General features: G+C 54.8%; 11 protein-coding genes across 11 annotated transcripts; 8 read left to right on the top strand and 3 right to left on the bottom strand.

Annotated features, from left to right (window-relative positions):
* Nucleotides 1-338: 338 nt before the first annotated feature.
* On the bottom strand, nt 339-2,926 carry C7974DRAFT_444359 (uncharacterized protein; the record flags this gene model as incomplete). The annotated part of the gene is made up of 4 exons (XM_046145495.1): nt 339-1,893; nt 2,270-2,344; nt 2,448-2,665; nt 2,705-2,926. The coding sequence occupies 4 exons, from the start codon at nt 2,924-2,926 to the stop codon at nt 339-341; spliced, it is 2,070 nt and encodes a 689-aa protein (XP_045992415.1).
* Nucleotides 2,927-4,421: 1,495 nt separating this feature from the next.
* C7974DRAFT_74375 (uncharacterized protein) lies at nt 4,422-7,235 on the top strand. The gene is made up of 2 exons (XM_046147197.1): nt 4,422-4,752; nt 4,803-7,235. Exons 1-2 carry the CDS (start codon nt 4,683-4,685, stop codon nt 7,037-7,039), a joined length of 2,307 nt encoding a protein of 768 aa, XP_045992414.1. The 5' UTR covers nt 4,422-4,682; the 3' UTR covers nt 7,040-7,235.
* A 1,043-nt stretch (nt 7,236-8,278) lies between these two features.
* On the top strand, nt 8,279-10,302 carry C7974DRAFT_74342 (glycosyl hydrolase family 61-domain-containing protein). The gene is made up of 3 exons (XM_046147196.1): nt 8,279-8,571; nt 8,622-8,709; nt 8,761-10,302. Exons 1-3 carry the CDS (start codon nt 8,473-8,475, stop codon nt 10,140-10,142), a joined length of 1,569 nt encoding a protein of 522 aa, XP_045992413.1. The 5' UTR covers nt 8,279-8,472; the 3' UTR covers nt 10,143-10,302.
* Nucleotides 10,293-11,737, bottom strand: C7974DRAFT_404901 (ribose-5-phosphate isomerase). The gene has a single exon (XM_046143000.1). It carries the CDS (start codon nt 11,540-11,542, stop codon nt 10,463-10,465), a length of 1,080 nt encoding a protein of 359 aa, XP_045992412.1. The 5' UTR covers nt 11,543-11,737; the 3' UTR covers nt 10,293-10,462.
* Nucleotides 11,738-13,373: 1,636 nt separating this feature from the next.
* On the bottom strand, nt 13,374-14,766 carry C7974DRAFT_404898 (uncharacterized protein). The gene is made up of 2 exons (XM_046142999.1): nt 14,077-14,766; nt 13,374-14,032 (listed from the first exon to the last, which is right to left on the bottom strand). Exons 1-2 carry the CDS (start codon nt 14,575-14,577, stop codon nt 13,466-13,468), a joined length of 1,068 nt encoding a protein of 355 aa, XP_045992411.1. The 5' UTR covers nt 14,578-14,766; the 3' UTR covers nt 13,374-13,465.
* A 246-nt stretch (nt 14,767-15,012) lies between these two features.
* C7974DRAFT_404896 (uncharacterized protein) lies at nt 15,013-18,189 on the top strand. Its single transcript, XM_046142998.1, has 9 exons — nt 15,013-15,458; nt 15,509-15,954; nt 16,001-16,556; nt 16,609-16,934; nt 16,988-17,007; nt 17,055-17,462; nt 17,512-17,642; nt 17,691-17,829; nt 17,878-18,189. The coding sequence occupies exons 1-9, from the start codon at nt 15,063-15,065 to the stop codon at nt 18,075-18,077; spliced, it is 2,622 nt and encodes an 873-aa protein (XP_045992410.1). The 5' UTR covers nt 15,013-15,062; the 3' UTR covers nt 18,078-18,189.
* A 158-nt stretch (nt 18,190-18,347) lies between these two features.
* C7974DRAFT_404894 (uncharacterized protein) lies at nt 18,348-20,637 on the top strand. The gene is made up of 5 exons (XM_046142997.1): nt 18,348-18,464; nt 18,516-18,807; nt 18,857-19,781; nt 19,826-20,090; nt 20,143-20,637. Exons 1-5 carry the CDS (start codon nt 18,415-18,417, stop codon nt 20,300-20,302), a joined length of 1,692 nt encoding a protein of 563 aa, XP_045992409.1. The 5' UTR covers nt 18,348-18,414; the 3' UTR covers nt 20,303-20,637.
* A 30-nt stretch (nt 20,638-20,667) lies between these two features.
* On the top strand, nt 20,668-22,424 carry C7974DRAFT_74252 (uncharacterized protein). The gene is made up of 2 exons (XM_046147194.1): nt 20,668-21,563; nt 21,613-22,424. Exons 1-2 carry the CDS (start codon nt 20,950-20,952, stop codon nt 22,319-22,321), a joined length of 1,323 nt encoding a protein of 440 aa, XP_045992408.1. The 5' UTR covers nt 20,668-20,949; the 3' UTR covers nt 22,322-22,424.
* C7974DRAFT_74253 (extracellular trypsin protease) lies at nt 22,425-23,531 on the top strand. Its single transcript, XM_046147195.1, has 3 exons — nt 22,425-22,812; nt 22,875-23,074; nt 23,134-23,531. The coding sequence occupies exons 1-3, from the start codon at nt 22,528-22,530 to the stop codon at nt 23,480-23,482; spliced, it is 834 nt and encodes a 277-aa protein (XP_045992407.1). The 5' UTR covers nt 22,425-22,527; the 3' UTR covers nt 23,483-23,531.
* A 481-nt stretch (nt 23,532-24,012) lies between these two features.
* On the top strand, nt 24,013-25,768 carry C7974DRAFT_74202 (MFS transporter). The gene is made up of 3 exons (XM_046147193.1): nt 24,013-24,289; nt 24,348-24,644; nt 24,695-25,768. The coding sequence occupies exons 1-3, from the start codon at nt 24,094-24,096 to the stop codon at nt 25,660-25,662; spliced, it is 1,461 nt and encodes a 486-aa protein (XP_045992406.1). The 5' UTR covers nt 24,013-24,093; the 3' UTR covers nt 25,663-25,768.
* Nucleotides 25,769-26,046: 278 nt separating this feature from the next.
* Nucleotides 26,047-27,566, top strand: C7974DRAFT_74199 (uncharacterized protein). The gene is made up of 5 exons (XM_046147192.1): nt 26,047-26,208; nt 26,258-26,349; nt 26,400-26,513; nt 26,564-26,845; nt 26,901-27,566. Exons 1-5 carry the CDS (start codon nt 26,189-26,191, stop codon nt 27,422-27,424), a joined length of 1,032 nt encoding a protein of 343 aa, XP_045992405.1. The 5' UTR covers nt 26,047-26,188; the 3' UTR covers nt 27,425-27,566.
* The last annotated feature ends 338 nt before the right edge of the window (nt 27,567-27,904 follow it).

The raw sequence follows: 27,904 nt of genomic DNA, 5'->3' as shown, positions 1-27,904 counted from the left end.
GTGACTTATGACTTCAGTGTGATAATTATCGGTGTCTGTAAATATGTGCAGATCCTCATATTCCTATGGTACTTTACACACTGGCAGTCACGTACCAGATACCTGAGCTCTCTAATGGCTAGGAACTCTGCATGCCTAGGTGTGGGGGAAAGCTCGGTCCATATAAGGTTGACCCCGCAATATGACAGGATTGCCATAATGATTCGTGTTGGTCCACAAGACCGAGCAACATAGCATCTCGTACCATCGCGTCTGCTTCTATCTGTGAGGATGAGATGTCCTGGAGCTCATTGCTGTCCTCATCGGAAAGCACCTCGATGCACAGCCCTTCTTTCAAATCAAAAGGACGAAAGTTGGTTCGGCAATTGATCCCGGATATACGAAGGCATTCGGTGAGTAAGGCTGGCAAATGGATTTGCAGTCAGGACTGCTTCATCGGCTGTGTAAATCCCTAGGAGGGCATCTCTAAGTAATAAGCTGTCAGGGTTCTGATTCGCGTATTCCATTGCTCTTGCAAAGACACGGCCACTTGAACTCCATCGCCGCTGGGCAATGACCAACTTGATGCAATCTCGATTCTTCGATTGTACGGCGTAGGCAAGTAGCAGGTGTTCGTAAGGCATGAGTTCCTCGAGAAGTGGATCCCAAGTCGTGCTACGCAATTTGAAAAGGAACTTCAGCACGTCCACACGGCCGTCGCGTGCCGCTATAGCCAACGCGTTGTGTCCGTGTGAGTCTGCGTGCTCTGTATTGACCTTCACGGTGACAAATTGCTTTGGTGAAACCTTGAGACGGATACTTTTAGTAAGGAGCGTCATAACTTCGAAATGCGAGCCACATGCAGCATGCCAGAATGGGGTACGCCGCAAGCCATCCAGATCGTCGAGTCGATGCAAGTATCTCAGATTCTGCTCCTGACACTGCCCTGCAAGAGTATAGCATTGTTGTTCGCACTCGTGATAGTCCATTTGATATATCAAGTAGCGCACGACAGTCTCATGTCCGTGACAAGCAGCAATGTGCAACAACGATAACCCGTTGAGACACCGTTGATGCATGTTGGCGCCCGCTCTTGACAGTTTGATGACGGAACTTATGGTGCCTTGGCGGACGGCGATGTGTAGAGCTGTGCGTCCAAGAATGTCCATCCTGTCAGTGGCCTGTATAGGCCATTGTGCAGAATGGCTGAGGTTGTCGGAGTGGAAGTACACTGACGTGGCTGAGGCTCCTTTGCTCGCATCTTCCCACGTGAGATGAAATCCTGCATCTGAGAGAATGTGGAAGTTTAACCGGCCGAGAAAGTCGGGTCGTCTGTCGTTGAGGATGTCATGAGCCACAGCCGGAACACACACAAGTTCTCTCGGTGCAAACATTTGACATTGTCGCCAGTTCACAGTGGACGGGATCGATGACAAATGTCCCAGAGCTATCAGTTGATCAAGCTCCTGCATGAAATAATGACTACAAAGAAGCAGACGTGTAACCTCGTCTGTAGTTGGAGGTACACCGGCTTGTAGCAGTCTCGTTTGCAACACATAGACAAGCTCATGATAACCGGTGTTATAAAATGAGGTGATATCTGCACGAGTTGTTTCTAGGGAGATCTGATCCACGCCCCAAGTGAAGTCTGGACGGAAGTATGGGGTGGCAAGGACGTTGATTGCGTCTTGTGCACGTGCAAACGCTGCACCTCCACCTCGAGCTAGCATGCTAATCCTCACGCTGAACGCATACGCTTTGAAGTCAGCAACAGCTCGCTCGAGAATGGGCATACTGTTCTCCGTATGTTCTCTGGTTGCGTCGCGTTGATGTGGTCGTAGCATAGTGACAGCCATATCGATCATGTCTTTGACTGCCATCAACAAGATTGAGTGTAAGCTGAGAAGCAGTATACTGTGTAATTTTAGTTGCGTTTCCAATCAATAATAGGTTCTTCACTGACGCTTCTTTGGAAAGTAGGTCTCGATCTTCGCATGTGCAAGATTTACTCGCGTCACGCGGTGCGAGGTCAGAGATGTGAACAGCAAGAGGTTTCATCTCAAGGTGACGATGCTGCGGCGAAACTCTTTGAAGCTCTTCATAGCACAAATTCGCCGGTGGCTGTTTTCGTTTCCTTCGAAGTGTTACTTCTGTTGGCTTCGAGCACGTTTTGCCGTTCTTCATACAAGGCTCGCATCGTGCTGGCCAGTAGCCGTGTTTGACGAGAGTAAACGAACACAACATGGCCATCAGCATATGATCATATACGCCACGCTTCAGACTGACTTACAAGTATTTTTGATTTTCTGCAGTCATCACATTTGTATTTGGTCCTGCTGTTGCGCGGCTTTGGTTTGTTGAAGATCTGTGTTGGTTCTGACATTGTGCAGCATTTGTTGTAAGGTATCAAGGCTGAGAACGAAGGCTGACAGTATTTACTGCAGGAAAAGGCCTTCTTTAGGGCTCACAAACGCCTCCTGGGCAACAAGATTACACGTGACATGGCTGATAGATGCTGTGCGCGACGCGGAAGCCGGCTTGCCCACCGCTGTGCGATGAGCGCCCACTCCACTACCGGGAATTGACGCCACCATGCATTAACTGTATGTAGTATCACTTGTAGGGAGCGGAAGCGGGAGAAAACTCCCGGTCGAGACCTTCCCTTGTTGATCAATTCAGAGATTGCCTAGAGGATTCGAGTGCATCCGGCTGTCCAATCACGCACTTTGGCACAAAGCATTTGCATCCAACGTGCGGAGCGGCCTTCGCCAACACGTTCCGTTTCAGGGCCTGGCAACAGTCCTACTTCAATGTCTAGAGCTAAGCTAACACGCGCTGTATGCAGCTCAGGGATAAGCCGCCTGCCCCGGCGCGCGCAATTTGTGGCATTGTTGTCGAACTCTGCATCTTGTGCAACAATGACAAGAGTGGAAGTCTGCTGCAGCATCAATGGTCCAATTGCGCAAATGTCCAGGCTAGTACTTGCGAAATGGGGTGTCTACATTGAGATCCTGCCGCGACGAGGCGAATCGCAGTCAATTGACTGCGTGCAATCTCTCAAGGGTGCTCTGATCATAAATAGCTGTTGTCTACGTATGTTGCTTGGAGCTCAAACCGTGCCCAGGACAATTCTTCAGTACTTGACAGCCAGCCCAACAAGGCTGGATCTACCTCGTCATTAACATTCTTCAACCTATCGATCGATCATCAGAAACACCACTGTTTTTTCAGCGGAAAACATGGAAGCCCACATGACCATCCAAAATGTACAGCGTTCGACTGATGCCTTAAGCGATGGCTTGAGTGTGACGCAGACACTTTTGGCAGGATTCAGCCTACTAGTCGCCCTGACGTTGTGCCACTGGGGGTTCCTGGCTTGCAGGAGACGTCGTCAGGTATCAAGACGCAGCAGCATACACGAACTGGAAGTCATCGTACCCGAGGTAACCTTCGCTCAATTCCTTGATTGATCCAGCTCATTGATTCGGGAACAGACCTGGGTGCATGAGGAGCACGAGACACGTGAAGAGCTCGAAAGGTCTGGGCCATCGAGTTAAAGATGAGAGACATTGATCGCGTCTCAACATGGTAGACTTGGACAGACGCAGGTACGGGAGAAATGAAAGTGGCTGATTTGGGAAGGCTCACGCTGTAAGCACATGCAGTATAGCATTTGAAGGGATATTTGTAACAAAAGGGAGCCACGGGTCAGTGATTGTGCGATTGATATGTGTAGAGGTGCAAAACTAGATGTCTTACGTGTCAACTGAATCATGTCCCGTGTCAAGAAAATTCCCCTGATACGAAGTTATTAGGTCTTTTGATCTGCGTTGCTATTTTCACAAGCGCTGCGGCAAAGGGTTGCGACGATTGCGACACGGCCAATAGTGTAGGCACGTTGTGAAAGCATACCGAGCTTTTGTAACGGGCCAGAGTGGAATGACTACGACTGGTAGACGCAGGAAGATGAATCGAGGGGCCAGGAAGTCGGTGAGGGACAGTCCACTTGGCAATGGCGTCTGCCAATCTTCGAGGCTTGCGATCCCAGCCTGATCACGCCTCTCTCTATTTACTGCGCCGCTGCAGCCTGGAGTCGAAAAGAAAGGAGTACTTTGGTCCAGCATCCGCCGACGAGCGGCCGAGGAGGACGCACAAATGACTGTCTATTGGTGTCGTTTGTGGATTTCCCCTGTAAATTGGTCAGGCGAGCGAATCACTGATCCCTCTGACGCGCTCAAAATCAGCCTCAAACTTTGACGATCCTTCGGCCGCTTGGGTGTAGTAATTACTCGCGTTGACTGCGTGTTTGTGTCACACGTGACGAAGTTGATCACAGAAAGGATGGGAGCTTGGCACATGGTGGGCCAGTAACGGCAACGCTAACCCGACTCGGCTTTGATGCAGGGACGACATGTTCAGCACACACTGGCTCTAGACCCACCCATACCCGCACGAACAAATACCCTCGCATCTACGCACGGGTCATTTGCAAACAACTAATGTGATGTTGAAAGATGTGTCGCTGTTCCAGTCTGGTCAGCCTTGCTGCTGGACGCCTAATGTGGCTGTGTCCCTGTGACACATGCAACCAAGGCACTCCTCAGAGACCGATGGCGTCAGTCCACTCGCACCCGAGCGCAAAGCATCTTGCGTCGCGCGAGGCAGGCCTACGAATTAGCTAAGCATGCCGCTTTGCCGTCACCATGAGCTTTGGAATTAGCATAGGCGATCTCTTGAAGCTGGGCGAGATTGCCGGTCGTGTGTACAAGAACTGTCCGAACGTGTGCATCCCTGGGGCACTACAAATGGCTGACACTTCACAGGTCGCGACTGCACGGGCGACTACAAGTCGCTCACGACCGAAGCGCGCAGTCTTACGAATTTATTGGACGATATCCAGGATAAGTTCGAGAAGATACCCCCGCATAAGCGCGAGCAACTCCGCGAAGCATACGACCCATGCGTCAACGTGCTATCCGAGCTTGACAAGTTGCTCGAGCATTACAACTCGCTCGACACAAAGAGCAAACGCGCGTGGGACCGGTTGAAATGGGACCCAGAGAAATCTAGAAGTCTGCGAGAACGTCTTGCTTCGAGCGTGGCGATGCTCAATGCATTCTACATCTCGGTGATACACGATAACCAGGTGTTGATACTCGAGGCTCTGGAGCGGCTGGAGTTAGACTACAAGGGTGGATGCCGCGAAGAGAGCATCGCTTCGATTGAACGCATTGCTGCCCAAGACGGCCAGGAGGAGGAGGATGATGATGCGGCTTGGTCTCAGATCATCCGCGACCTCGAAGATGTTGGTATATCTCAGCAAGTGGCATTCACCTACCATGACTTCGTTGTGGATTGGTTCATCAGAGCTGTCAACGAAGGCAGACTGCTGGAGGAGCGCAGGGATCCTGAGAGCCTGAACTCAACACGGCGGTCTTCTGCAGCCTTCCAAGTAGACTTCCTTTCTTCGTCGCTTGCCGCGACAACTTTGGACACCAAGTCTGATACCGTCCACACAGAGGTCCTCGCGCAACCCACCATCATCAAAACCCTACACAGAACAGATTCTTCCAACGCACCAGAACTGTTGCATGTTATGGATCCTCTCACTGAGATCTACAAGGAGGCATATCTTCCAGACCCATCTCATAGCGCTCCAGAGCCCGTCCACGTCTCCTCGCCATCTGACCTAGCTCCCGAGCCTATGCACGGAAAGAATGGAGAGCTCTCGACTGGATTCTTCTGGCCCAGCAACTTGGCCTCGGAAGCACCACAACCTGTCTCATCTGTAGCACCCTCCAATCTTCATGAGACGGCACAGCAGATAGTAGCAGCATGGACTAGACGCGACTTCCCCACTGCGACAGAGTTGTTGGAACAACAGCTTGCCGCTGTCGAACTCGGCTTCGTCACATCGAACGGTCTGCAGCCTGATCGCCGCGTGCTAAGACACTGCATCGGCGTGTGTGCTTCGTTCGGCGGTAACTTTACGAAAGCAAAGCACTTCTTCGAGAGTGCGTTCAACGGGCTATACTTGATCAAGAACCTGGACGAGGGCGACATTGCGGCAGCACGCTGGCTGGGCGATGTTTGTCTTCAACTGCACGAATTCCACAACACAGTCCTGGCCTGGAGCGTCGCTCTGGAAGGTTCGATTCGGCGCTATGGATTGACGCATGATCGCACACGGCATCTGGTTCAGGAGATGCTCAAGTTGGACGAGTGGGTGTCCGCATTCAAGGATATCAACGGGTACTTTCTCGCAAACGTGGATCCGACCGACATTTTCTCGAGCACCCACGCACTGGAGAAGAGCGATCTAGTGCGCGCAACGCAAGCACGCGTTACTGAAGGACAGCCTCGGTCGAGCCAGGCCAGATCAGGTCGTCCTACAGCGGCGCTCCGGCCCCGCCCACGTTTGGAGATGATTCCAGCCGAAGCGTTCTTCACCGCTCCACTGGTATCGTCTGGAGCATGGCCGTTGCCGTGGGACGCAACCTTCTCCCCCATGGCAGTTTTTCAGACGTACTGGTATCTCAAGCTCGCGGAACCGGTTCAGTCCGCGTTGTCTACCCGCCCCCTTCGCTGGAAATCCCTTGGGGAATCCAAGAAGCTCGACTATGTTACCAAAGCCGGCAGTGCCTGGCTCGTCGAAACAGTCAAGGCCATCTTGCGTGAGCTGGAGATTGAGCACGCGGAGCATCCCGATGAAAATGCCATCGTTTGTTGTCTAAATAGGGACCACGACGGTGTGGCGTCTTCTGAAGGCGTTTTGATTGGCTTCTGGAAGGTGCAATTTCGCAATGTGTGTGGCGTGAAGATCTCCAACGTAAAATGGTCCACGCGAAAGCCACCTCCCATGTACGGCACGCGGTCGCTGATGGATTTCGATGCGCCCGTTGACACGCTCGAAATTAGGGACACTATAAAGGAGATGCTGGAGCTTGCGGAGAATCGGCCACACGTTGCAGCGCCGATTGATGAGAAGGCCAGTGTGCAGTCCAGCTCGCGATCATGGAAGCCCTGGGGCAGCTCAAAGGCAACGATGTCTTTGTCGTGACATGCTTCCCAATCTCCTCTAGACAATGATTAATGGAGATCGTCATTTCGGATTCGGCTACAGTCCACATCGTCTGCAGTCGAGACCTGACGGCCGGTCGGGAAGGGTGCGGCGCGTGTTGGCTGAAACGCTCGCTTGTTCCCCACACGCACATCCGATCGTTACCAGGCGATCCAAAGAGCATCGTCAGCCACCTCGTACCTGCACATTTGCCAGTAGCAAGCACTTCTCGCTACTGATGTCCAACGCTGACTGCCGCGTTTCGATGACGTTTGATACTTGTTTGCATGGAGCAAGGAATGATTGCGCACGAACGAGCTTGGCTGCTTCAAACAAGGATTATCCACCCTACCTTAAATCATCCTCATCTTGTTGCTCTGTAGAGTCAGTACATGGCCTCCACCAAACAAAAACGACACATTTGTCTTGGTATTCACAACGGTCGGAAGCCCCCGCAATTCCCCCTGCTTGAAGCTGAAGCGAGGAAAATACAACAGCAATGTTGGGTAACCCGCACGCAGCAGCGTGCCAACACCGTGCGACACAGTGAAACTCATCACTACTTCAGCGAAGCACACCTCTCCTGACTGACGCAAGATTGCTGGCGGTGAAGGACGCTCAACAGTGTTGTACCTTACACCCGTGCCCGGCTTAGGCGGGATAGAAAGCTTGGCCTCAGGCTCACAAAGCGCACCCGGAGTCCTTGCGAGATTGGAGATGACTGCCTTAGCGACTGCCAAGCTGTGGAGTCCCGCTCCCCTGAATCCATAACTGACGGGCGGGACTGACACCTGGCGCCTTCAGTTCGAGGAACTGTATGATAGTTGACTGATCTGTCGAGACTCCCGTCTTGGACGTGTGCCGCATGATCTGCTAATGGTCGACGGCAGATCACTGCGAAGAAGCGACATCTCGGAAGACAGTTTAAATGAAGGGCGGTACCTGAACTAGCGCGTCCGAGAAGGCGCCACGCAGCGGCTAGTCTTACCAGAAGATTCTCTAGTGGGTGCGTTTGCGTTTCACGTATGGTCCTAGCGGTGGACATGATTGGCTCTTCGTTTCAAGGCTGACAACCTCTCCGGGTGTCGTCAACAACGTCTGTAATTCCGGCTCGACTTGTATTCTCCTGGCGATCCGGCGCCAGGAACACATCCAGTGGGGCGGCAGTGCGGCGGCCTGCGCAGGGGTGGCCGTCTGCAGAATCGGCAGGGGACCCGCAGACATCAAAAGCCCGAGCAGATCCTGCCTCTCTTCCTCTCTTTACCTCTGGTCTTGAGCTTGTAGTCCACCACTGTCCTTCCCTTCGGCACGTTTGTTGCCTTTGCACTCCTTCGTCGCCAGTCGACCCACACTCTTTCTCGCACAGTCCTAGCGACTTGCTCTGTTCCTGTGACATACTACTACTTTGCGCTTGACCCAACGACACATACACGATGAAGTCCCAGTCCATGCTCCTCGCGGCCCTGGCCTCTGCGCCGGTTGCCCTCGCTCACACTGCGTTCACCGACATTTACGTCAACGGCGTCCCTCAGGTGTGGAGTGCAGTTTCCTAGAGCACTGACATGTCCGCTAACATGCGCAGGGTGATGCCGTCGCTATGCGCATGAGCACCAACCCGGAGCGTTCCACTGCGCCCATCTCCAGCCTGGGCAGTGACGACATGGCTTGCAGTATGTCCTTGATACACCCTCGCACGTGATCATGCCACTGACAAGACACAGACGCCGGCGGTACCAAGGGCGTAGCCCGTGTGGCTTCTGTCCCCGACGGTGCCACTCTCTCCTTCGAGATCCGCGCCTGGCCCGCAGACGCCTCCAAGGAGCGTCTCGAGCGCGGCCACAAGGGCCCCTGCGCCGTCTACCTGAAGAAGGTCGCCTCCGCCATTGACGACCCCGGCGCGGGCGACGGCTGGTTCAAGATCTTCGAGAATGGCTACGATGCCAGCTCCTCCAGCTGGTGCTCCGACAAGATCATCGACAACAACGGCCTCCTCAACGTCAAGCTCCCCACCGGCCTCGAGGGCGGCGCCTACCTCGCCCGCCCGGAGATCCTCGCCCTCCACGCCGCCAACGACAACGACCCCCAGTTCTACACCGGCTGCGCCCAGATCTTCCTCGAGAGCACCGGCTCCCTCGTCCCGGAGTCCACCGTCTCCATCCCCGGCTACGTCGACTACGGCCAGCCCGGCACCAAGTTCGACATCTACAACTCCGACGCGTCGACATACGAAATGCCCGGCCCCAAGCTCGCCACCCTGGTCTCGTCGAGCGCGCAAACCGCAAACTCCGAGGCCATGACCCAGACCGAGGGCACCAAGCCCGCGGGCTGCCTCGCCGAGAACGGCAACTGGTGCGGCTCCGAAGTCTCCGACTACACCACGGAGAAGGGCTGCTGGGCGTCCGGCGAGGAGTGCTGGGCCCAGGCCGAGGAGTGCTTCGCCGCGGCCCCGGTCACCGGCGCCGCGGGCTGCAAGCTGTGGCAGACCAAGTGCCAGGGCATCAACGACGCGTGCACGGCCGGCGACTTCCAGGGCCCGCCGAACAAGGGCAAGGTGCTGACCCAGGACAAAGAGAGCATCGACGTCGGCGCCGTGCTCGACGGCGGCGTGACCGGCGGCGCTGCTACCCCGGCCAAGCCCAAGCCGTCGTCTGCGGCACCTAAGCCTTCTTCTGCGGCTCCCAAGCCTTCTTCCGCGGCCCCCAAGCCCTCGTCTGCTGCCCCCGCCCCATCCTCTGCCGCCCCCGCGGCCCCCGCCGCGCCTTCCTCCGCGCCCGCCGCCTACCCCACCGCCATCGACGACTACGCATCGCCGCCCATCATCGACACGGAAGACGCCTCGGCCGAGGACGATGCCGAGGCGCCGGCCCCAGCACCCGCGGCGTCCTCCACCGTGCCCTCGTACGACGAGGCGCCGGCCACGACGCCCGCGCCCGAGGTCCCTGCGTCCGAGGAGGGCGGCTCGAGCTGCCAGCCCGGGTGGGCGTGCGTGACGGTCACGGAGATCGAGACGGTGGTGCAGTATGTGACTGTTGTTGCTGGGGAGGGGGAGTACAAGAAGAGGAGTGGGGCGCGGGTGTTCAGGCACCGTCACGTGCGCCGCTGAAGAGCGTCGTGGAAAACATCTGGATGGGAAGGGTGATTTGAAAGGTGGAGATTATTTCTGCAACATCAGCGTTGCGAGCTTAGCTCTTTTTGGGATTCAGATTTGATGGAGGTTATGAGACCACGGCTCGAGACAATGGATCGGTACGGTTTACGCTTTGTGCTATTGATGCTGTGAATGTTCATACGTGACCATGGTGGTGCCTTCCACACTCCGAAGTCTACAGCCCGACAACGCTACGTGATCAGACAACATCTCGTGCCCATCTATGTGATGCGCCACTCAGGCATCGGCGTGCGCGACTCATCCGCGGGATCGCCCTATCGCTCGCCGTCGGCGGTCCGCACAACCACAGTGCCGTCCTGCATGCCAAAGTACACAGCCACCGGCACCTGGCCGCCGCCGACAGCCGCCTCGCCGCCCTTGGCCCGCAGCGCCTGCGCGTCCAGCCCGTTCAAGCCGGAGAAGATGCCGACTTCGAGCACGCCAGTCAGGCCCTTGATCGCGCGCGCGATGTTGTTGACCTCCCACGTGCCATCGGAGCCATCGCCCTTGCCCTTGCCGTGCTCAACATCGCTGCGCGTCAGCAGCGCAGGGAACTTGGCGTCGATGATGTAGAAGTCCTGATCTGTCTTAAGGGGCCCCGACTTCTCGAGCTGGGTGATGCGCAGCTTGGGGTCTGTCGAGCCGAGCTGGCGCAGGGCAGCGGCGACCTTGTTCTGGGCGAGGGGCGCAATCTCGATGGGGATGGTGGGCCAGTTGGTCAAAAGGCGGTCCTGGCGCTTGCGGTAGTCGGCAACGCAGACAAATTTCTTCGCGCGCTCGGCGACGAGCTTCTCCTGGAAGAGGCAGGCGCCGCCGCCCTTGATGCAGTTCAGCTCTGCATCGACCTCGTCGGCGCCGTCGAAGGCGACGTCCAGCATGACGCTGTCTGGCAGGCTGTCGAAGGCGACGGGTGTCAGGCCCGCGTTGATGATGACCTGGCGCGATTGGTAGCCCGTGGGCACGAAGCGGATCGCGGGGTTGGTCGAGCGCTCTTTGATGGCCTCGACCACGTACACGATAGTTGTGCCGGACCCGATGCCTACGTATGTCGCCTCGGGGTCAAAGTGGTCGGCAACGGCCTGCTGCCCGGCCGCGCGCTTGGCGGCTTCGACGGTGGTGTCGGTCATGGCGGTGTGGAGTGCAGGCGTGGTAGAGAAGTGACGGCGGAGTGAGGGTGTTGTGGTGTGCTGACTACACGTGTGTGGGCTGCTGCTATGCGTGGCGAGGGGCAGGCGCGATGTGACTGTGGTGTTGAGGGGCAGAAAAGATGGCCCCGCAATTGCTTCAGCTCGGAGGGGCAGGCGGGTGCTTCGCAATTGCTGCGTGCGTCGTACGATATGCAATGAGGGGCGCATCGAACTGCAATTGCTTCCTTATGAGCAATTGCACTCCGTCACGAGATGCTGCCACAATTCAGCCTATTTGCTGTTCGCAACGAGTCGGATGGCGAGGAAGCTCGAGGCGACGCGACAGGGGAGAGCTCCTGCCGATGACGCGACGCCCCACCCCCACGTGCTTAGTGATCATCACCTTCAGTTCACAGATGCAACCGACCTCACGTCTGCGAACCATAGTACAGCGTCTCATCTAAGAACACGTCTCGTAGATTGAGGCGCTGCGCGATTCGCACACTGCCTGGCTTGTCCAATTTTTTTGGTCTACATAGCCTGTATCACGCTTCTTCATCACGAGAGTATCTAAGGCAGAGTTCTTCAACCGAATGTCCTCGGCTCCGCAACTCACGCGCTGCCATGATGAGCTGGGTCTTGATCTTACGGACGCGAGACATAGTCAAACAATAGACGCAGTAGGTGGGCTAAGTAAGGTCGCGTATATCCCGTGTGATCTATACAGCCACCGACCTCGAACATGAACACTCTCTCACAGCAAGAACGCATACACAGTTCCTGCTTATCGGAAATGTGCATTGTACCAGGACCCATGGACGTTCATCGAATTCCAATGATCTGACTGTGAACGCGGAAGGGAAGAGAGATTATGTAGTAGTTGCTTGGTATGACAGGATACGACATACCGTCTTCTTCCTTCACAGCGTCTAGGGTGCGGATTCACTGGATGGACGAATGGATAGGTAACTTTGGTCATGTGAGACAAGTACGGTGAGCCATACGCAGCGAGAAAGACTACCTCATTGGTAAGACTTGTTTTGTGGTAACATCACCGGCTGTAATGAGGAAGCGTTCTGTCAGATGAGCTTGTTGATACTGACGATTGGTGTGAAGGACGTGCTCGGGCGCTGGAGGTACTCGCCCAGCCCCTGATTTCCCCACGACATGGCCCGAGACCCTGAGTCAACGCGGAGTTTTCATACGGCGGTTTGATCTGGCTCGAACCAAGGAGTTCATTTGCTACAACAACTCGACTCGACTTGACTTCACATGGCCACTGACATCGCACCAGCGCGGTGTAGTTCCTCTACGGCCGTCTCGTAGTGACTACCAGTGTATACTCTTCTAGTCGTGAGACAGAGGCGTGCAGGGCGAGCGAGTACGTGAGTTCAACCTTGCTGGTGGTGACGGTGAAGGCTCTGACGACGACGCCAAGCTCTGGTGCTGTGGATGCAGATGCACCAGCGAACTACACACACACCGCGCAGTACAGTACACCACAACGCCCGCTGCGCCAGTAAGTTACACGCGCAACAGACGCACACACTAATACAGCCCATCCAGGCCTCTCCATCCGCAGCCTCGTAGCCCTCTGCACGTTGTCCATGCATAAAACACACCAGCAGTGTAATACACGGACATCGATACCAGTGCACTAGCAAATTACACGCGCGCTACCTGCCCTACCCTCCAACGTCCCCAGGCCCTTCCAACGCCTCCAACGCCACCACTTGCCCACCGCGTGGCACCCTCCGCCCTCGGGTCCGTGCCGACACGAGACAGCGGTGCTTCCTCGGCCTCTGGGGCCGACGTGTACACGGTGCGGAGCGGAGCGGAAGCGCGATGGAAGGATGGTGGCACTAGCGTGCGGAGGGGAGGATACAGGGGATACGGGGCTGGAGGTGTGGTTGGCACGAGTGAGGTTTTGGAGTTTGGTGATGCGGTGAATGCAGTGAAGACGGGTAGAAGCGGGCGTGGATGTGGATGTGGATGTGAATGTGTCTGGGGAACGGGGTGTGGAGAAGGACGGCAAGGCATGGGGATCTGGGGGCGTCTGTCTGAGAAGTAAGAGGGCGATGCTAGACGGCACGCGCCCATTTCTTTGTTCAAGAGTATCATTACGCTGTAATAGCAACCACAAAACATCCCTCACGCCTCCACGACCTTGATCTCCGGCCCCTCAATCTTCTTCACCTTCCGCCCTTCCCACCACGACATCACGCCCGCCGCCATCGCCACCCCGCACCCCAGCGCAATAAACGTCCCCGTCGCCCACGTCGGCCGATCCAACCTATTATAATGCCACATGAAGAAACACAGCACCGCCTGCAGCAGCGTGTTCAGCACCATCATATCCACCGTAAACGCAAGTTTCCACATCGGCGTCGGCGGCGCGCGCTCCCCCGTAAACGTCAGCTTCTCGGGCTCGGCCTGCTCATCCGTGAACCACGCCGGGGGGCGAAACCAGGCTTTGTTCTGGGTGAAGAGGCGCTGCATGGCGTGGTGGTCGTGCGCGTGCACGCTGCGCAGCATCCAGTAGAAGTCGCGGAAGCGCCAGGGCGCGAGGCCGAAGCCGGTGACGCAGAACAGCGCGTTGAGGATCTGCGAGTCGATTTCGAGCCACTTCTTGTTGGGTGAGTTGTCGTCGCTGCAGCTGGGGTGGCACATGGCGGGCGCGGCGTTGAGGAGCAGGAAGAAGAGCATCGCGCCCCAGGCCTGGGTGGGTTAGCGGGAGAGGGGGGTCAGGGGGAGGAACGTACGACGACGTTGAGCCCGTAGATCGTGATTAGGAAGCCTGAGGGCGTGAGGAAGAAGACCCAGAAGGCTTTGAGGCCGTTTTTGATGGTGGGGCCCCAGGGCTCTTTGTGCGCGGAGGCGTGTTTCTCTTTCAGGGTCTGGCGACGGTGGAGGCCGTGGTGATGATGATGATGGTGTTTCTTCCCGCCAGCTTCGACATCCGTGTCTTCTGTGGAAACGACTTGTTCAACGGGGCTGAAGAGTGGCTTGGTCTGCGTTCTGGCCAGCGTGAGCTCTCCTGGAGAGTCTCCATCTGGGACTGCAGTTCGAATTGAGTGGCCGTGTGCATCGAACTCGATGTTGGATCCTCCTGACTCTGGTTCGCGCAGCTCGGTCAAATTTGGTGCTTGTGCGATCGCTGTTGCTGTCGCCTGCCACATGCCCAGCTGCGGTGTTGTGTTCATCAGGGACACCGACATGCCTCGGGCCCGCCCCACAATCCCCTTCTCTTGCGTTTCGGCCATGGTCCAGATGATTGGTGTTGTCCAACTACATGCGCTCAATGCGCAAAGTCGACGAAGATGAGTTTGAATCAATTCCAGCTCCTGCAAATCACGTCCGTGAAATCATAAAAATTTGCGCGACCAACAAAACTGCAGAGCTTGGGGTCTGGAGATACGAAGTACGGCAAGGTGATATCAGCAAGCGGGCCACTACGGACGATCCGCGGTGCGCTATGCTACGGCGCCCCATATACGGTAAGGACAGGCGTTACTCTCGGTCTGGCGCGGCTGGACTGCCCTTAGTAAGCGTCCGACAACCGAAAGAATCAAGAGGTGAGATCGGGGCGCAATTAGCGACACATGTGATAGGCTGACTTGGCTGATTCAGTAGGTCCGACTTGCTTATCCAAACAAACTATATCGGGATTCTGTCCGGCCATTGACTTAATGTTGTTGCCATCCCTCGGCTCGATTGAATGTAGCACGTCTTTGCAGCTTGTCGCGCAATGCCTCTCAACTTCCACAGCAAGCAGCGAAAAGGCCAGTACCATGACGAGAAAGCGCAGAGCGACGGACGGGTCAATTCCTTCGGCCAGGTCGCGATCAACTTCCATAGGAACACTGCGCATTTGAGATACTGGTTCGAGAAGCTGCAGGTCGATGCTATCGCAAGCTGCCCGGCGCAACGTGCAAAGGCGCGGAGGGGGAGTACGGCGCTTGTAGAGGAGTTCATCAGCGAGAAGGCACATGTTTTGTCTAAGCCGCGGCTAAACATTGCGATACATATCTGTGGCTCTCGAGGAGATGTGCAACCTTTCATTCCGATTGCAAAGTTACTCCAGGCGGCCCCGCATGGACATCGAGTGCGGATATGCACGCATCCTGCTTTCAAGGACTTTGTTGTAAGTGGCTGAGTGCCGACATCAAGACCAAAGGTACTGAATACGCACAGGAAAGCAACGGGATCGAGTTTTTCTCAATAGGGGGTGATCCCGAGGCGTTGATGGCGTACATGGTGAAGAACCCCGGGCTGCTGCCGAACATGCAATCAGTAAAGGCTGGAGATATCGGCAAACGACGAAAAGAGATGGGCGAGATGATCGAAGGAACCTGGCGTAGCTGCATCGAGGCCGGCGATGGCATGGGCGCGAAGATTCCAGTACTGAATGTAGATGCGGCAGAAGATCTCTTCATCGCTGATGCCATCATCGCAAATCCCCCATCGATGGGACACATCCACTGTGCAGAGAAGCTCGGCATCCCGCTGCACATGGTATTCACCATGCCATGGTCGCCAACGAAAGCTTTTCATCACCCACTGGCAGCTATGGAGTATGGAGAAGTCGAGACGTCTATGGCCAACTACTTTTCCTTTTCCATTATGGAGCTCCTTACTTGGTCAGAACCCTGAGCCATGATGTCTGGCATTGCTAATTATCTGCAGGCAAGGCCTCGGTGATATCATTAACAAGTTCCGGACTCAGACTCTGAAACTGGATGCGATTAGTCCGCTGTGGGGTCACCAGCTCATACCGCGACTCCGTGTACCATACACATATCTCTGGTCGCAAACTTTGATTCCGCGGCCAGCTGACTGGGCGGAGAATATAAGCGTAACCGGGTTCTCGTTCCTCGTAGCTGGCTCGGACTATACTCCGCCTCAGGATCTAGCCGACTTCCTAGCCAAAGGACCACCACCAGTGTACATCGGGTTTGGTAGCATTGTTGTTGACGATCCGACTGCCCTCACCAAGCTCATCTTCGAAGCAGTGAAGTTGGCAAAGGTGCGAGCGATCGTGTCGAAGGGATGGGGAGGCGTTGGCGCGGGTGAGGTGCCTGACGATGTGTATCTCATCGGGAATTGTCCACATGATTGGCTTTTTCAGAGAGTCTCGTGTGTCGTCCATCATGGAGGAGCTGGTACAACCGCGGCTGGCATTTCCTTGGGGAAACCAACAGTTGTCGTGCCTTTCTTTGGCGATCAACCCTTCTGGGGACAGGTAGGACAATCTCAAATCAGCTTGAAGCGCCGAACTGACTCGCCTGCTTTAGATGATTGCAAAGGCCGGCGCAGGGCCAGTCCCTGTGCCATTCAAGCTAATGACGGCACAGAGTCTTGCTGAGAGCATAAAGTTCGCGCTGAAGGACGACGTCCAAATTGCTGTAAAGCGAATGGCCAAGAGCATAGCGGAAGAAGACGGCGCAGGGGGCGCAACGCACGACTTCGAGGAAAAGCTTGAGCTTGACGGGATGCGGTGTCATGTCTCTCCAGAACGTCTGGCGCTCTGGCGAGACAAAGAATCCGGAGCACACCTGAGTGGTTTCGCTGCAGTCACACTTTGCGAAGCGAGGCTATTAGATCCAAAGCGACTGCGATTGTAAGTCTAACAGGTGTCAATCAGCGTTTATGTCACTGACCATGCGACTACAGGTTGCGACACAGACACTGGTGTGAGTAGAGGAATTTGGCAAGTTGAAATCTTTGCTGACAAACGTAGATACTCATGAGGGAGCTGAAGGTCCACTCGTAGGTGCCGTAGCTGCTTTTGGTGGACTCGTGTCTTCTCTTGGTACAGCGACAACTGATTTCTCACTCCGCCTAAAGAAACGGACTGAGACTGAGGACGTCGAGACCTTGGCTCGAACTATCACGAATGGTGCAGAGGAGGCTTTTGATCCCAAAAAAGGCATAACCTCAAAGCAGTTCAACCACCTAGCGTACAGGATGGCAAAGAAATCGTATGAAGACGATCCAGTAAAGAATTTCAGCAAACCACAAGCTCGCCCTGGCCTCGTGGCGTTGCGAAGGAAGGTGGCAGAGAAGAAGGCGAGAGGCGGTCGAGGGTACCAGATCACAAGCGCCACAACGCACTACGTGTGTGATATTGCCGCTGCAGGCGCTAAAGGTGAGTTTCAGAGGGTGGATTGCGAACGCCTGCTAATAGACACGTCTAGCTCCGGTTGCGCTCTTCTATAATATGGCAAACGGATACCGAAATCTCCCTTCCTATGCGATTCGGAACGATCCAGCAAGGCGACGAGACGAGATAACAGGCTTCGGCAGTGGGTGTAAGCTCGCCGGCAAGGTAAGGTCCCCACTCAGTGGACTAGACCAAAGCTAACATGGCTTGCAGGAATTCGTGCTGGGCTTCGGCGACGCAATCCAGGGTACTGTCAGGCATCCGTATCTTGGTGCCAAACAGGAAGGCGCACTCGGTTTTGGCAAGGGCATTGGGAGAGGCTTCGCTGGGTTCTTCTACCACACGATGGCAGGTACGTATCTCGACATCAACCAGGATGAGCGTGAACTGACACATTTAGCCATCGTCGGCCTACCTGGGTACTTCCTCAAGGGGATTGAGAAAGAATTGCTGCGGCGACACATGACGGCAATCCAAGCCGAGATTGTTCTCATACAACTGCGTCGATCGTCTCTTGAATTTAGAGCGGCAAGTGAAGCTGAGAAGGCCGAGGCGCTGGAGAAATGGGAAGAGGTGAAGGCCAGCATACAGAAGCACTAGTTGCGAATCGTGTGACAGATTGGATTCATATAGGATGTTTTAAGACTAATATTTGCCACTGACCAAGACTGGAGCATCTGTCGTTGTGATAGACTTTGGAATCATGACTCGCAATTGTGGGACAGGCTGAGCACATTCATGCAAGGCGAGCCGTGTGGGGAGTGTAGCATTCAGGCGTCTCAAAACAGCGCCTTGGTGCCCCACCAAGAGTCCCCACGTCTTGTGGCGACACCGCCTGTGGCAGAACGCGACACCGCCCTGGCAGAATGTCAACGCTGCCTGTTGATGCTGCACAAATAAACGTCATTCACCACCATCTTTGGAATTTAGAGACAAGATGGCGGACCTACCTCCGCCGGTTCAAGGGCCAACTGCGAAAGAGAAGAAGTGAGCGCTGTTTGTATGTGTTGGCTTTCGGGCAGCTTCTGACTACGGCAGGTACGACCGCCAGCTGCGCTTATGGGGAGCTACCGGCCAGCGGGCACTCGAGAACTCGCACATTCTGCTCATCAACAGCGGACCCGGTGTTGTCGGTATCGAGACGCTGAAGAACCTCGTCCTGCCTGGTATCGGCCAGTTCACGATCCAGGACTCGGCCGTCGTCACGGAAGCGGACCTGGGCGTCAACTTCTTCTTGGAAGAAGAGCATCTTGGTGGCTTCCGTGCCGAGCACACAACCCGCCTACTCAAAGAGCTGAACCCTGACGTCGAGGGCCACCATGTTACTGAAGTACGCGTGGCGCCGCAAGCAAACCTGAAACCAGCTGACAGCGGCCCAGCCCATCGAATCGTGGCTAGTCAACCCGGACGCGTTGCAAGCATACACGCTCATTGTTGCAATCGCCCCGCTGCGTCCTGAGCTACTCGAAAAGCTATCCGCACACGCCAGCGCTGCGCTGATACCGCTCTTCTACGTCCACTCGGTCGGCTTCTACTCGCACTTCTCGGTCCATCTGCCGCCGGCCTTCCCCGTCGTCGACACACACCCTGGCCCTGAGAGCACTACAGATCTGCGCCTGTTGAAGCCATGGCCCGAGCTGGCGCAGTACGCGCAAGAGAAGACGTCCGACCTCGAGAGCATGAGCCCTGACGACCACGGGCACGTACCGTACCTGGCGATACTGCTGCACTCCCTCGACGAGTGGAAGAAGACACATAACGGGGAGGCGCCGCAGAATTACAAGGAGAAGACAGAGTTTAGGACAACTGTGTCAAAGGCCGCGAGGACCAACAACCCCGAGGGTGGGGAGGAGAACTTCGACGAAGCTGTAGCTGCCGTGCTCAAGTCGCTCAATTCACCAGAGGTCAGCAGCGCAGTCAAGGAAATCTTCACTGCCCCAGAGTGTCTCCTTATCCGAGAAGACTCGCCTACCTTCTGGGTCATCGCCAATGCCATTGGGCTATTCTACACCAAGTACGGCGTACTCCCAGTGCCAGGCTCTGTACCGGACATGAAGGCTCGCTCAAAGGACTACATCCAGCTCCAGAACGTCTACAAGTCGAAGGCGCGCAAGGATCTTGCAGAAGTGCTTGAAAGCGTACGCTTCCTGGAGAGGAATGCCAACCGAAGCACACCTATCGACGAGAAGGATGTTGAGGCATTCTGCAAGAACGCCGCGCACATCAAGCTGGTGCGTGGGCGGCCGTTCCATGTGGTGCAGGCTGGCCAGAAAGTCAAGTGGGGCGACAGGGCGCGGTCGCTTGGTACGTTCACACATACAAGGTTGGATCACACTAACATAGTACAGCACAGGAGCTCACCTTCCCTGACTCCCTGATTCCTCTCTACATCGCCTTCCTGGCGTGGGACGAGTTCGCCGCGACCCACGACAAGGACGCCTTGGGCAGTGCCCCTCAAGCACCCGGCGAGACAGACGTAGACACCGACGCCGAAAAGCTCACTGGCATTGGTCAGACAATCATGGACGACCTGATCAAGGAAGCCGGGACGCACGTCGAAGATCCGGACTACTCGGCCATCAAAACTCGGATTGCCGAGTTGGCACAGGAGTTGTAAGTCCACTTCCCCTCGATTTCACCAAGGAGACAGCTGACAGACCAATAGTGCTCGAGTAGGCGGCGCTGAGCTGCACAATATCGCTGCCCTCACTGGCGGCATTGTGTCGCAGGAAATCATCAAGGCTATCACGGAGCAGTACATTCCCGTCGACAATACGTGCGTCTTTGACGGGGTCAACAGCAAGACTGCGGTCTTCAAGGTCTGAACGTCCAATGTCAGAGGTCCCTGCAGTCCTGTATGAGGCAATTCTAGTAAGCGGCTGTAGTTCAGAACATAGACTCCGTCAAGTCGTGGTGATGAGTGCGCCTTGTTCTAGAAGAGGCTAGGCGAGATAGATGTACAAAATCGCAGGCCGGCCTCTACTGTAATTAGGGAAGAAAGTAGCTGTACAATGCATCATGCTACGTGAGTGTTACGATGTTCGCGTGTGGTAACAGTTGCCTGTGCTGTTTCCGTACGGCAAGGTTGCCGTTTCCATAGTATCTGCAAAGCTCGAATCAACTAGTTAGTCTAAGTAATTACATAGGTAAGTGGCAGCTCACACATGCCATTCACTATACATCACGTTTTGCGGTCTGATTCTATCATTGTAGTCGCGATTTCCCTCTTTGTATGATGAGTTTCATCTCGCAATATCAAGGACCAGGCAATTATGCAAGCGCATCCTGTTGCGATACCTGGCTCCAATCGCGACACGACTCGTGATGTCGCGTTCGACAGATCGCGACGCGTCGTACAAAACAGGTTAGGTGAACGGGAGGCCGGTCAGACCTACTACGCAGACGGCACGCTTCGCAACATCATCTTCTCGAGTTCCTACAGCACGTACACGTCTCTCGACTCAAGGCGGCCATGGAGAATACGTTCGACCTCCCAGACTCCACGGACTGGATCGCGACGTCACTCCCCACGTTCGAACCGCTAGAAGCAGCCTTGCGTTGCGAGATGTGCAAGGAATTCTATTCGAATCCTGTCATCACGTCATGCTCTCACACTTTCTGCTCGATATGCATAAGACGGAGTATAGCTGCGGACGGGAAATGTCCCAGCTGCAGGACAGCGCTGTCGAGCGATAAGCTGGCGCCAAACATCGCCGTGCGCGAGGTCGTCATGCGCTTCCAAGAGGCGCGGCCGAAGGCGCTTGAACTGGCGCGTAAAGACAAAGAGCAAGAGAAGGGGGGGAATGTCAATATTAAGAGGAAGATTGGGGACACGGACATCGAGGATGGCGAGGACGAGAGACAGACGAGGTTGCGGCAGACACGGCGCAGCCGGCGCAACGCGGGTTCGAGCGATGCGCCGGTGGAGATACCAGACAGCGCGACTGACGGTGACGACGATTTCTTGCCAGAAGGCATGGCCAAGTGCCCGATCTGCAACGTGGCCATGAAGCAGGAGCTAGTCTTCAATCACCTAGACGTATGCACCGGGCAGAGCGCGTCGCAGGGCCGCAGCACGCGCTCGAAGTAGGTGACAACTACAACGAACGTTTGTGTATATGCTAAAATTCGACAGAACCAAGACGTCGTTCCCTGCAGCTCTGCGAAGTCGCCAGAAAGACCCGTCGCCTGCGCCCACCCGCCAATCACAGCTCAACTACGCCATGATGAAAGAAGGTGCATTACGCAAGAAGCTGCAAGAACTCGGCATTCCGAATTGGGGGAGCAAAGACCTCATGAAGCGCCGCCACATCGAGTGGCTAAATATCTACAACTCCAACTGCGACGCCCACGACAGCGTGCGCAAGCCCAAAAGACAGCTTGTGAAAGAACTCGAAGAATGGGAGAATACACAGGGAGGGAGAGCAGACGCCAAGGAGAGCAGATTTATGCGCAAAGATTTTGACGGTAGTGGATATGCGAAGGCCCACAAGACGGATTTCGACGACTTGATCGCGCGGGCGCGGAAGAAGCGTGCCGCGAAGGCGGAGGAGAAGGAGACGAATGGGGTCGCAGTGGCCGCAGACCCTGAACCGATCGACGAAGAGCAGCAGGACCGGCTGGAAGCACAGAGTCCGCCTACCCACGCATCAGCGGTCGGATCGACCGAGGATACACGAATTGCGACCCACACAAACGCAGACCTGCCTTCAGAACCAGCAGAATCGACAGCCAATGAAGCACCTGTCGGGCTACAAAATCCGCTCAGAAGCCCATCGCGCAAAGTACCGATGTTCTCGCTTCCTAGAGAAGCGATTCGTGACGTGGATATGTCGGCTGGGTAGTACCATGGTTCTGTATACGAAAATGATACCCAGTGCTGCGAGATATATTGGCACCTTCTTGCCAACCCCATGGGTGTTTGACCCCATAACCACTAATTACAGCCGCTACACAATCACAGCTATCAACACGACTCACCAAACAGTACAATCGCCATCAGCATCACTAACGGACGCATTTACGAGCTTCAATTTACCCTGCCTTCAGAATGATTGCAAGTATCATTCTCGTCGCCCTTATAGTTCCTGTCATGGTTTGCATGACTCTTGACCCGCCTCCACGCAAAGGTATCTTGCGAATCATTGGCGGCGTTGCTGCTGAGAAAGGCCAACTCCCGTATGTCGTCAGCTTGCAGATACAACGCAACCCGGGGCACTTTTGTACTGGCACTTTGCTCGATGCTACCACCGTTCTGACCGCTGCCCACTGTATTGTCGGTGCGAAGCAAGCTGGGTATGACGCTTCAAAAATCGTCGTCCAAGCCGGAAGTCTTGTGAGTCCACCGGGCTTTCCCAAAATCTTCTGGTGCAGACGAATTGATCTGACGTGTCGCAGTCCAGATCATCGGGAGGCGTCGTAGCTAAGGTTTCGTACGCGGTCATTCCTCCTGCATACACCACTGCAACATACGCCGGCGATGTGGGCGTTTTGAAGCTTCGGAGTCCCATTGCTGCTGGACCAGGAATCGGGTTTGCGGAGCTTGCTCGCAAGGGTTCTGATCCAACTGCCGGCACGATGGTTACTGCGGCGGGCTGGTCAGTCGACATCTCCCCCCCTCGCCCTTTGTGCCGTAGCTCACTTCGCTCGCTTCTAGGGGCAACTCGTACTCCGGCGACGACGACGGGACCGAGGATCTGCGAACGGTCGACGTGCCGGTCGTCTCTCGAAAGGAGTGCAACGCACTTTATAAGGCGCAGGGGCAGGAGGGACAAGAGTTCCCGATTGTCACCAAGGATATGATCTGTGCTGGGTACATTGACGACTATGAAAACGGGAAGGACTCTTGTCATGGCGACAGTGGAGGTCCTCTTGTTGACAAGGAGACTGGCCTTGTGGTTGGAGTCGTCTCCTGGGGCCCCGAGGGATGTGGGACCGATGGTTTTGTTGGTGTCTATGCCGGAGTCGGGCAGCTCAGAACTTTCATAGACAGGTATAGGAACTGATTTGGGGGCTGTTGAGCCGTTTGAGCGCAAGATTATCTTGAAGGGACGCTACTACATGGGCTTCCTATTGTTTTTGGCATTGCCTCAGTCTGGTTCACCTAGGTACCTAGGTGCTTTGTCACTCCGGTCAGTTGTGTTTCATCGCGCGAATGTAACATTAAGTCCTGTCTCTCATTTATTGATAAAGCACATAAGCGAGATGAAATAATTTTTCTTATTTCAGAGACATATTCACCAGCATTAAACGTACTTGCATATGACGTAGTTGGGTCGCATCAGCACCAATGTCGGCGATCATGTCTAGCACCAACCCCAAGCCACGCCACGACCACCATCGCAGACTCGGAGAGAACGCCGAACTGATGGCTCAGAAACCATAGCTCAGGGATCGTCCAAAAACTCATGCTGGCGATGTGAGCGGACGGGACGTTTTACCCCGCACATCTGATGCAGTCTGCCGTGAGACCTGATATATCCGGGTTGGTATATCCGAACTTCATTAAGTGGGAGCTGCGTTCCACACAAATTCCGATCTTGCGTGTGAACCTCGCAGTGCCTGCAGCTCGAACACTGCCAACAACACACCAGCGGAGATATATGTCATTGCCACAATGAGCAAACCAGCAAAGCCGGCCGAGAACGAGCATCTTGAAGAGGTGGATCTGAAGCACCAGGAAGAGACCGTCCAGAATCACGAAGAGATCGATATCAACGATGTTGCGGAGAATAAGAAACTCAATCGAAGACTGGACTTGCGCGTTCTGCCCCTTTGTTGCTGGGTATACCTATTGAACTTTCTCGACAGGGGTACGTTAGTGATTCACACAACCACACATGTGAAAGATGTTCTTCTGACCGGGTGCAGGTAATATCGGGAATGCTCGAGTGCTCAATGCGGAGACTGGCGACGACATGCTACAAGTCACGGGCCTGACGCCTCATGGATATGCTCTGACAGTCACGTTGTTCTCTGTGGCATATGCAGTCTTCGAGGTTCCTAGCAACTGGGTCATGAAACACTATATAAGACCATCTATGTGGCTGGGTATCCTCCTCTTTGCGTGGGGCGCATTGACGATTGGGTTCGCAGGCGTTCAAAACACTGCTACCATCATCGCACTGAGGTTTCTGATCGGAGCTTTCGAGGCGGGATTCTTTCCAGGTACGATATACCGGTTCCATAGCTATCGAGGTCAAAGTTAACGAAACCAGGTATTGTCTACTTTATCACTATTTGGTATCGCTACAATGAGCGCGCGGTCCGTATCGCCCTTGTTATCGCGTTCTGCAACCTAGCAGGTGCTTTCGGAGGCGCCATCGCTTTTGGCGTCGGCCACATCAACGGGGCTGCAGGCCTTGAGGGTTTTCGATGGCTCTTCATCATTGAAGGTATCATCACCTTACTGTCTGCGTTTCTGTTGTGGTTCTTCCTGCCAGACTATCCGGCGCGGGCCAAATGGCTTACCAGTGCGGAGAAGAAGTTCGCCGTGGATCGGCTCGCTGAACGAGGCGGTGGATACAACCGAGAACACGCAACGCGCAAGGAGATCCTAGATACCTGTTTCAGCCCGCGCATGCTGTTGCACTACCTAGCATACATCGCGGACGTCGTTCCTCAGGGCTCTTTTACCTTCTTTACTCCAACTATCGTCACGGGACTCGGGTATGAATCAATCCACGCACAGCTCTTGTCTGTTCCGCCCTGGGTCGTGGGATTCTTCGTCGCAATTACGATATCATACACAGCAGACAAGTTCAACGCCAGGGGTTGGCATATCACCATCTTCTCGGTGATCGGCGGAACGGGCTGGCTCACAGCTGGTCTACTGCCAGCCGATGCATACGTACAGCGATACGGCTGTTTGTGTCTCGCTGCCGCAGGCGCTTTTCCTTGCGCACCGTCACTGACGAATTGGGTTACATGCAATACACCCAGCTTTTTAACACTGCCGCTAGCGATCGCGGTGAACAACTCTTGCGCCGGTATTGGACAGATTATCGCACAGTGGATCTGGAAGAACAACGAGCGGACCCAGGGATTCCCGACTGGCAACTTCGTGTGCGCAGGGTGTAGCTTCTTGGTCGCTGCTATAGCTACTGGTCTTAGACTCTGGTATGGGAGGATGAACAAGCTGGAGCGAGCCGACAGCAGAGGCGAGCAACGGATCTGGGCACTGTAGCGGGCGTCTCAACATCGAGCGTGGGTGGCCAGCAGTAGCTGTGTCATGTTGTAGACTGCGAATCATTCGCAGTTCTCCCAAATTCTCCATGACGTCTGAGCACGGGATTCGAATTCCGTGGAAACCTCGAAGACATCGTGGATCGTCTCCGTCCTACAGCAACACCGGAATTTTGATACTTGTGATGCGAGAGATGCTCCAGAACGCGCAATTAACAACCAGGTGCACTTGCAAAACACCATTGAGTGGGTATCTGTTGTTCATGTGTTGTTGGGAGAAGATACAGGGGATTTGGGTCGCGCAAGAGAGTTCTTCCACAGTTCTTCCAGACCCATGATGACGTCACAACAACATGTAGATTTCGCCCCACCACAACCGCAAGCACGCAAGCGCAATTGCAATCGCTGACAAACGAGCGCCATGTTGCGTGTAAATGACACTTGACGAAACCAACTGTTAAGTAGATAAAGGTTGAGCAATTACAACCATTGTCAGACTTCCACATCCCAGACCATACCATCTCATAATGGCACCCAAGATCTTCCTGTACGGTAACCAGGGTCCAGCTCGCTCCACTTACTAACGTCAATCGCAGTACAGGCGCAACTGGCTATATTGGTGGTGATACTCTCTATGCGCTCTATAACAAGCATTCGGACTACGAGATCGCAGCTCTTGTCCGATCAGGTGCGTACAACAAGGGGTCCATGTCGACTTCAAACACTAACAAATGACAGAGGAGAAGGGCAAGCCCGTAAAGGATGCTTTTCCGAACGTTCGCCTCGTGATCGGGGATCTAGACAGCTCTGATCTTATTGAAGAAGAAGCCGCAAAGGCTGACGTAGTGATTCGTAGGTCTCACACACCTCATTCCATACTGCAAAACCTCACAATATCGCAGACACAGCTGATGCATCGGATAATGAGCCCGCCGCAAAAGCCATCGCCAAGGGTCTCGCATCTGGTCACTCGAAAGAGAAGCCCGGGTTCTGGCTGCACACTGGCGGTGCCGGTATCCTCTGCTGGGAGACCATGCGCGATGACAATAAACTTGGAGAGCACTCTGACCGAGAGTATAACGATTGGACAGCAGTCGAGGACCTAACTGGATTACCCGAAGACGCATTTCACAAGAACGTCGACGACCTGGTACTCAAAGCTGGCTCCGATTCCATTAAGACAGGTACGTCACATGCGCTATCGCTACTTCTCCAAGACAACTTAGCTGATTTTCCCAGCAATTCTCTGCCCACCGACTATTTACGGCCGTGGAAGAGGGCCTTCGCACCAGCGTTCTCGCCAGGCCTACGAGCTTGCTCATCTAATCCTGACCGGCGGCTACATCCCCATCATCGGCCAAGGAAAGGCGCGCTGGAACAACGTCCACGTTGCCGACCTCGCTCAAGTATTCGTCTTACTGACCGAAGCCGCCATTACGGGTAAGACTGACGCCGAGCTTTGGAACGAGAAGGGCTACTATCTTGTCGAGAACGGCGAGCACGTCTGGTCCGATCTCGCGCGAAGCATGGGCAAGAAGGCGGTGGAGTTGGGCCTGTTGAAGGGCGAGTTGGAGGAGAAGAGTTTGGGCAAGGACAAGGCGCTCGATCAGGCTGGGTTTGAGGCCGTGAGCTGGGGTTTCAACAGCCGCGGCAAGGCGGTACGCGCGAAGAAGGTCTTGGGGTGGGAACCGACCGCCCCGGTAATCGATGACACGATCGAGGAGATTCTGAAGGATGAGAAGAGCAGGCTCGATAAGAAGTAATTTCCCATCTGCGTCGCACAAATTCACCCACCCGCAACCATACCACACGTTTATCGTCCTGAGTATCACCATTCTGCGTCTGTCGCTCTTTTGCATCAATCAGTGATTGTAGGGACCATATTCTCCAGGAATTCAGCTTGCAGTAGAATCTTACATGTTCTCTAGCCTTGTGATTGATCATGTGCCTCGTCCCCTTTCCCTTGGGAAACCGACATCGGTTTACGCCGCTGTTTGAACGCCAGAGCTGAAGGAAAAGCTCAAATGGAAATGAGAAGTAGGTAGACTAATGATAGAAGAGCATGTTCGGGGACTCTTACACATGGTTTGGCCTCGCCAGCTACATTCCATTCCAGGCTCATCCTAGCATATACCTTCAGCTCCAGTATGTCCTCATTCCCTCCGCTGAATCACTATGCACTGGTTTTCTCTTAAATAGACTAATTCGTTAGTTTCCCACTACTTAAATTTTTGATGCAACTT

Source organism: Boeremia exigua (genome assembly GCF_020726555.1).
Source record: "Boeremia exigua strain MPI-SDFR-AT-0100 chromosome Unknown C7974scaffold_13, whole genome shotgun sequence".
Lineage (NCBI taxonomy): Eukaryota > Fungi > Ascomycota > Dothideomycetes > Pleosporales > Didymellaceae > Boeremia > Boeremia exigua.
Note: the sequence above shows the minus strand (reverse complement) of the source record. Positions and strands in the feature narration are given on the sequence as shown.

Excerpts from the sequence above, each read along its gene's own strand:
- C7974DRAFT_74342 (XM_046147196.1), top strand. The coding sequence starts at position 8,473 with ATGAAGTCCCAGTCCATGCTCCTCGCGGCCCTGGCCTCTGCGCCGGTT. Across the intron at positions 8,572-8,621 it reads ACGTCAACGGCGTCCCTCAG|GGTGATGCCGTCGCTATGCG; the intron begins GTGTGGAGTGCA and ends TAACATGCGCAG. Across the intron at positions 8,710-8,760 it reads CAGTGACGACATGGCTTGCA|ACGCCGGCGGTACCAAGGGC; the intron begins GTATGTCCTTGA and ends GACAAGACACAG.
- C7974DRAFT_74375 (XM_046147197.1), top strand. The coding sequence starts at position 4,683 with ATGAGCTTTGGAATTAGCATAGGCGATCTCTTGAAGCTGGGCGAGATT. Across the intron at positions 4,753-4,802 it reads CGGTCGTGTGTACAAGAACT|GTCGCGACTGCACGGGCGAC; the intron begins GTCCGAACGTGT and ends GACACTTCACAG.
- C7974DRAFT_74252 (XM_046147194.1), top strand. The coding sequence starts at position 20,950 with ATGGAGAATACGTTCGACCTCCCAGACTCCACGGACTGGATCGCGACG. Across the intron at positions 21,564-21,612 it reads GGCCGCAGCACGCGCTCGAA|AACCAAGACGTCGTTCCCTG; the intron begins GTAGGTGACAAC and ends AAAATTCGACAG.
- C7974DRAFT_404898 (XM_046142999.1), bottom strand. The coding sequence starts at position 14,577 with ATGGCCGAAACGCAAGAGAAGGGGATTGTGGGGCGGGCCCGAGGCATG. Across the intron at positions 14,033-14,076 it reads TCTACGGGCTCAACGTCGTC|GCCTGGGGCGCGATGCTCTT; the intron begins GTACGTTCCTCC and ends TAACCCACCCAG.
- C7974DRAFT_404896 (XM_046142998.1), top strand. The coding sequence starts at position 15,063 with ATGCCTCTCAACTTCCACAGCAAGCAGCGAAAAGGCCAGTACCATGAC. Across the intron at positions 16,935-16,987 it reads GATCCAAAGCGACTGCGATT|GTTGCGACACAGACACTGGT; the intron begins GTAAGTCTAACA and ends ATGCGACTACAG. Across the intron at positions 17,643-17,690 it reads GGTGTAAGCTCGCCGGCAAG|GAATTCGTGCTGGGCTTCGG; the intron begins GTAAGGTCCCCA and ends CATGGCTTGCAG.
- C7974DRAFT_74253 (XM_046147195.1), top strand. The coding sequence starts at position 22,528 with ATGATTGCAAGTATCATTCTCGTCGCCCTTATAGTTCCTGTCATGGTT. Across the intron at positions 22,813-22,874 it reads TCGTCCAAGCCGGAAGTCTT|TCCAGATCATCGGGAGGCGT; the intron begins GTGAGTCCACCG and ends GACGTGTCGCAG. Across the intron at positions 23,075-23,133 it reads ATGGTTACTGCGGCGGGCTG|GGGCAACTCGTACTCCGGCG; the intron begins GTCAGTCGACAT and ends GCTCGCTTCTAG.
- C7974DRAFT_74199 (XM_046147192.1), top strand. The coding sequence starts at position 26,189 with ATGGCACCCAAGATCTTCCT. Across the intron at positions 26,209-26,257 it reads ATGGCACCCAAGATCTTCCT|TACAGGCGCAACTGGCTATA; the intron begins GTACGGTAACCA and ends CGTCAATCGCAG. Across the intron at positions 26,846-26,900 it reads CTCCGATTCCATTAAGACAG|CAATTCTCTGCCCACCGACT; the intron begins GTACGTCACATG and ends TGATTTTCCCAG.
- C7974DRAFT_404901 (XM_046143000.1), bottom strand. The coding sequence starts at position 11,542 with ATGCGCCCCTCATTGCATATCGTACGACGCACGCAGCAATTGCGAAGC.
- C7974DRAFT_74202 (XM_046147193.1), top strand. The coding sequence starts at position 24,094 with ATGAGCAAACCAGCAAAGCCGGCCGAGAACGAGCATCTTGAAGAGGTG. Across the intron at positions 24,290-24,347 it reads ATTGAACTTTCTCGACAGGG|GTAATATCGGGAATGCTCGA; the intron begins GTACGTTAGTGA and ends GACCGGGTGCAG. Across the intron at positions 24,645-24,694 it reads CGAGGCGGGATTCTTTCCAG|GTATTGTCTACTTTATCACT; the intron begins GTACGATATACC and ends TAACGAAACCAG.
- C7974DRAFT_404894 (XM_046142997.1), top strand. The coding sequence starts at position 18,415 with ATGGCGGACCTACCTCCGCCGGTTCAAGGGCCAACTGCGAAAGAGAAG. Across the intron at positions 18,808-18,856 it reads AGGGCCACCATGTTACTGAA|CCCATCGAATCGTGGCTAGT; the intron begins GTACGCGTGGCG and ends ACAGCGGCCCAG. Across the intron at positions 20,091-20,142 it reads GCCGAGTTGGCACAGGAGTT|TGCTCGAGTAGGCGGCGCTG; the intron begins GTAAGTCCACTT and ends ACAGACCAATAG.